This window comes from Phlebotomus papatasi, chromosome 1 (assembly GCF_024763615.1).
Source record: "Phlebotomus papatasi isolate M1 chromosome 1, Ppap_2.1, whole genome shotgun sequence".
Taxonomy (NCBI): Eukaryota; Metazoa; Arthropoda; class Insecta; order Diptera; family Psychodidae; genus Phlebotomus; species Phlebotomus papatasi.
The window spans coordinates 55,480,829-55,486,314 of record NC_077222.1 but is presented as its reverse complement, the minus strand read 5'-3'; the positions used below and the strand labels follow the sequence as shown (position 1 = coordinate 55,486,314).

The following is a 5,486-nucleotide window of genomic DNA, read 5'->3' as shown; positions in this document are numbered from 1 at the left end:
AATTAATGTGAATCATATTAAAATTTTAATGTGCAAGTGTGGTAACACAGTAAGAACAACAACATTTTCTTCATCATGTGTTTATGATTAATTTTGTATTAAAAATTTTGTATAAATTTTATTAAGAAATTTTTAAAGCATCAAAATAGTACTTTAATTCACACTGGAGAAACTGCTTAGTAAAAATATTTGAATTCATCAACCGTAAATGTTTGGCAGATGTCAGCCTAGCTGTATAACGTAAATATCTTTCTGTACTAAATTAAAGTAAATTTTATTATGCATTTAATATCAGTTAGGTGTGATTCCTTCATAATCACACCTATGTTTTAAAAGTGATTAAGAAATTAGGTACTGCCATAAGTGAAAATTTTCTTCTAGACTAAAAAAAGAGTCATGTTCACCCCCATCAACAAGTTATCTTCTTCTATAATACAGCTTTTACAACACTTATCAATTGTACTTATAGAAAATTATTGAATAAATTTTATTCAAAAGATTTAAAGAAAATTTTGAAATTTTTATACAAGTTGAGTAAGGGTTCATTTGGTTTAAAAATATAAGATTTTTTTATTAGTTAATATTAAATAAAAAAATAAAAAAATAAATTGTTTAGCAAATACTTTTTTCAAGTATTTTTTGCAGGTACTAATAATATCGTATTCATTTCCTTACTTGCCTCTCCAAAGCTTGATTAAGAACAATAGAGTGACTAAGATCAAAATATACTTCAATATTAGATATAAATTATGCTTGATGCTGAATTGACTATAGTCATCCTCCTGGCATATGGCGTGTTTAGTTGAAACCAAATCACTTTTACATATAGATTCGTATGGGAATTTTTCTGCATTCGTTACTGTTACGCGAAATATCGTCAAAATAAGAACCTGACTCCTGTTGTAAGATACTGGACCCTGTGGAGAGATAAATACACTAAATTTCTGTCGAAATACTTTTTGCCTGCAAGCTCCCTATTTAAACAGCTTCATATAAAAAAGTCAACTTGCCAGGAGCTTGGGCTTAGTAATGAATTTAACTGGGTATCACTGGGAATCACAGAGCGCCTATCTATGCAATATGTGATACATTATTTAAACTCCATGCTATCACAAAATGGATTCCACAGTTAGGACCTTAATTGATATCTTGTGTTATTATGTATATTAGATGGAGAGGCTATTTATAGATTTGTCGCTGTATTCTATAAAAAAAAAACTCTTTGTTTCACTATAATAACAAGTGCAATTCCGCAACGTGAGAAAGTAGAACTGAAATGAAACAATAATGTAGAATTGGGTGGAATGTGTATTGACTGACAAAAAAAATTAAACCAAAAATAAAATACCCGACTGTAGAGGCAAAATGATAACGATAATGATATAGAAAATGGCCAAAGTAAAGGTTATTTGACTAATGGAATATGATAATGATAATATTATGTCAAGCATGAGGAAATTTTTGAAAATATAATAGGGGAACTGTACCAAATTTCGACCAGATTGTAATTTCGGCCACTTCTCTTGTTCCTTAAATTTCCATAAATTTTTAGTTTTTGCATATTTTGGTTAGAGATTATACATTAGATGATGTGAAAAAGACTTTGAGAGAATTCCGGAAGACCAACAAACTATGAGAATCAAGGTGACCGAAATATTACCCAAAGTTATGTCTATATTTTTGTTCACTTTGAAATGTATTAAGGATCATTTTACAGAAAGCAGAGACGATAAACCATCTACAAGGTTCTAAGTAACTCTTTAAAAAGATGTAACAAAAAATCAATTTATATTAAAAATATTACATTTCAAAATTAAGACTTTGACACTTGAATGAAACTATGCCGAAATTTGGTACAGTTGCCCTAATTTGCTAAATCTATGTATTTCGATAAAAATTTGAATTTTTGAAATACCAAAAACAGGAGAGAGTTTTAGGAATCTCATTTGACATCACAAGATACAAAACGGCATTTTTAAGGGTTTTATGATTAAGATAAAAGCTCTATGAAGGTCTTAAAAATCTTTTTGATTGGACTTCTTTCTCCTATTTTTAAGTGCGGAACCGAGTCTTATCATAATGTAATTCATTTAAAAATAGGAAAGAAAAGTCGAATTTCAAAGCTGCCCCAATTCAAATGTGTCGCACTTCTATCCAGTATAATATTTATTAAGAATATCATATTTGTAATATAGGATTACGGTGATAAAGTTATCTTCCTAGACAAATAGGCTACGCCTCAAGGAATATTAACTAAATATTAAAAAAAAATTTAACTTGATAAAAACAATTTAAAAAAGATATATTAATAAAAGAATGACATTTAATTCTTTTTATATACTTTATATTATTTTTATTTGACTAGTGTTTGAAAATTAAAGTTCCCTGCAAATGGAATTAACCCTCTAACGGTGTTTTCTTTGATATGCGAAAAAAAAAGTTCTAAAACAATGTTTTCTAGGATAATTATGATCCAATAAATTCGAAAAACCCATCCATTCTTCATTATCTTTTTTAGTTTAGGCGCTAGGTGAGAAAATATAAAATTTTTTTGGAACTCTTTTTGCTTCTAAAATTCACATTTTTAATTTTTCAAATTTTTTAAATAAAATATACAAAGTAGAATGACATATCTTTCAGTAAAAAATAAATTTATTTTAGTCAGATAACTTTAAATCGGTTTTTTAAAGTTATACCGATTAAAGTATATAATCTTTAATATTAATTTAAAGATTAAATTAGATTAATTTAATCTTTAAATTAATCTAAAAAAGATTAATTTTTAATCTTTTAATTAAAATTTAATAAAAATCTAAAAAAGATTTTAATCTAATTAGATTAAAATTAAATCTAATTTAAAGATTAAATTAGATTTAAAGTTAATTTAATTTAAATTTATACTTTATTAAAGTATAAAGTTAGATCGTTAAATTTTTAGTCTGGAGCCCTAATATAAAGAATTTTGTAGAAATAATGCTAAAATTTTCTTTTGTCTTGCATTTTTTTTAAAGCGTTTCTGGAAACTTGATTTTCCTCATAAGCAAGATATCTTAGAGTCTTGTTTAGGATACTAAAATGAAGGTGGTTTGATTATTTTTGCATCTTTGATTATTTTTCATTGAACTTATCTTACAAAGTGAATTAAATAAAGAGTTTCCAATCTATCTTATTCGCATAATTTTTAATGACAAAAATATATATTACAGAAAAATCAAGTTTGTGCCAATGTTAATGTCAATGCCTTTTCTACAGTCGGATAACAAAATACATTTATGTATAATGCGCAATCAAGGTTTCATGACTTGCACGAGATTATGATACAGAAATGCGAGTGATCTTTGCTGCTAAGACGAATAATGAGCCAGTCGTTATTCACAAGACAAACAGAGAAGTGGTCCAGTGATGATATAGAAAATTCAAATTATTTTATTTTTTAGATTCGAGTTCCAACGTTAAAATGGAAGAAGTTATTGTGATGAACTCAGTTAATGACAGTGATCAATTGAGTATTTCTTTTCATAATTTATGGTTCTCTGTCACCACACCAGAAAGAGGTAATTTACCTAAGTGTATAAATTTTCTTATTTGAAGTGATATAAAACTTTTTTATTGATTTTATTCCATTCTTTTAAAGTGGAAATCCTTAAGCAATTGAGTGGTAACTTTAAATCCGGAAGACTATGTGCTATTGTAGGGCCATCTGGATCAGGAAAAACATCTTTATTGAATATTCTATCCGGATTTAAGTAATACTTTTTTAGCATTTTTTTTTGTTTTTGTGCCTAACGGCTTTTAATTCTTATTTTTAAGAAAACCTTCTGGAGATAGCACTTTAGTAATCAATGGTAGAAGTGTTAGTCAGAGTTATATTCGTATGAACTCATCCTATATTCCTCAAGACTTAACTCTCTTGGGCAAATTGACAGTTCACGAAACTTTAGAATATGCAGCCCGATTGAAATTACCGCCTAGTGTCACAAAATCTACCAGATTAGAAATGGTAAGATCAGAAATGTATTCCTCAATCCTCTAATAGTGTTATAAATTTTGTTTCATTATGCATCCTACTGTTAGGTTGCACATATAGTGCAACTACTTGGTTTAGAAAAGTGTCTAAACAACTACGTTGAAAAACTATCAGGAGGTGAGAAGAAACGTGTATCAATTGGTGAAGAACTTATAACAAATCCTCCAATTATGATTTTCGACGAGCCTACCAGCGGCCTAGACAGTGTCTCAACTGTTCAAGTTGTTACTCACTTAAAGGATTTGGCGCATTCAGGACGAACAGTGATATGTGTTATTCATCAGCCGTCTTCGTACGTGTTGCAACTCTTTGATGACGTTTACTTACTATCCGAGGGCCAGTGTATATACAACGGACCTGTTGGGGATATCGTTTCCACATTCGAAGAAGCTGGATTCCCTTGTCCTCAGTACTACAATCGTGCTGATTTTATACTCGAGGTTGCTAGTAAGCAACGAAATGGCAATTTAGACATGTTAATCTCTAAAGCTAGAGAAAGACCTACTTCAGTTTCTGAAAATGGATTAGGTCAGCAAGATGAGAAATTTAGGAATAAAGTTCTAACTTAAAACGTTAACTCTAGAATTTTCAGGAGCCTCAGGTAATAACAACAAGGGAGATCTCGTTCCAGTTACCAAAAATTTTTCCTACCCTTATCCTATTTCTCAATGGAAACAGTTCTGTATTCTACTGGGCAGGGCTTTCTTATGCAATAGAAGAGAATTTGTAGGTTACATGAATAATATTCTTTCTGAATTATTGATGAAGTTGATTCTTTTTTTTCTTTGCAGATTGTAACACAGTTAAAAATAATAGTTCATCTATTTTCGGGAATACTATTTGGTTTCGCATTTTACGATATTGGGAATGATGGCAGTAGAGTTCTAGCTAATATATCTCTTATATTTATCCTTATATTACTCACATTTTTCGGCAACTCACTACCTATAATTCTGCTTTGTAAGTTTTACATTAATAATTTTATTTTGAAGACATTTTTTTAAAATTTGAACTGCTTTTTAGATCCTTCGGAATCTAATATTTTTCACAGGGAATACTTGAACAACCGATATTCCTTCTTTCCATACTTTTACTCAAAGATTGTTGCAGACCTACCAACACTGACAATATGTACATTTGCTACCCTAATTCCAGCATACTTCATATCCGGGCAACCAATTGATATCTACAGAATTTTACTAATTTCATTAATATTCTTTCTATTGAGCATAAATTCGTTATTTTACGGTTTTGTTGTTGGTTCAATATTCAGCGTTCAGGTTGGTATTGCAATTGTGGTTTCGTTGAAATATATTTATTAAATTCATTGTCACTAAATTTTCTACAGATGGGAATATTCATCTTACCAGCTACATCTATGCCGATGTTAATATTCTGTGGATTCTTCATACGCTACAATGAATTACCATGGGTCATGAAGCCATTTACCTATGTTCCA

At 29.3% G+C, this 5,486-nt stretch overlaps 1 protein-coding gene and 1 long non-coding RNA gene across 2 annotated transcripts; both read left to right on the top strand.

The window, feature by feature from the left end:
- Positions 1-3,755: 3,755 nt before the first annotated feature.
- On the top strand, positions 3,756-4,596 carry LOC129801533 (ATP-binding cassette sub-family G member 1-like). Its single transcript, XM_055846757.1, has 2 exons — positions 3,756-4,000; positions 4,075-4,596. Exons 1-2 carry the CDS (start codon positions 3,875-3,877, stop codon positions 4,594-4,596), a joined length of 648 nt encoding a protein of 215 aa, XP_055702732.1. The 5' UTR covers positions 3,756-3,874.
- Positions 4,597-4,641: 45 nt separating this feature from the next.
- On the top strand, positions 4,642-5,163 carry LOC129807512 (uncharacterized). The gene is made up of 3 exons (XR_008752293.1): positions 4,642-4,753; positions 4,819-4,987; positions 5,051-5,163. It is a non-coding gene; the product is annotated as an uncharacterized LOC129807512 (long non-coding RNA).
- The last annotated feature ends 323 nt before the right edge of the window (positions 5,164-5,486 follow it).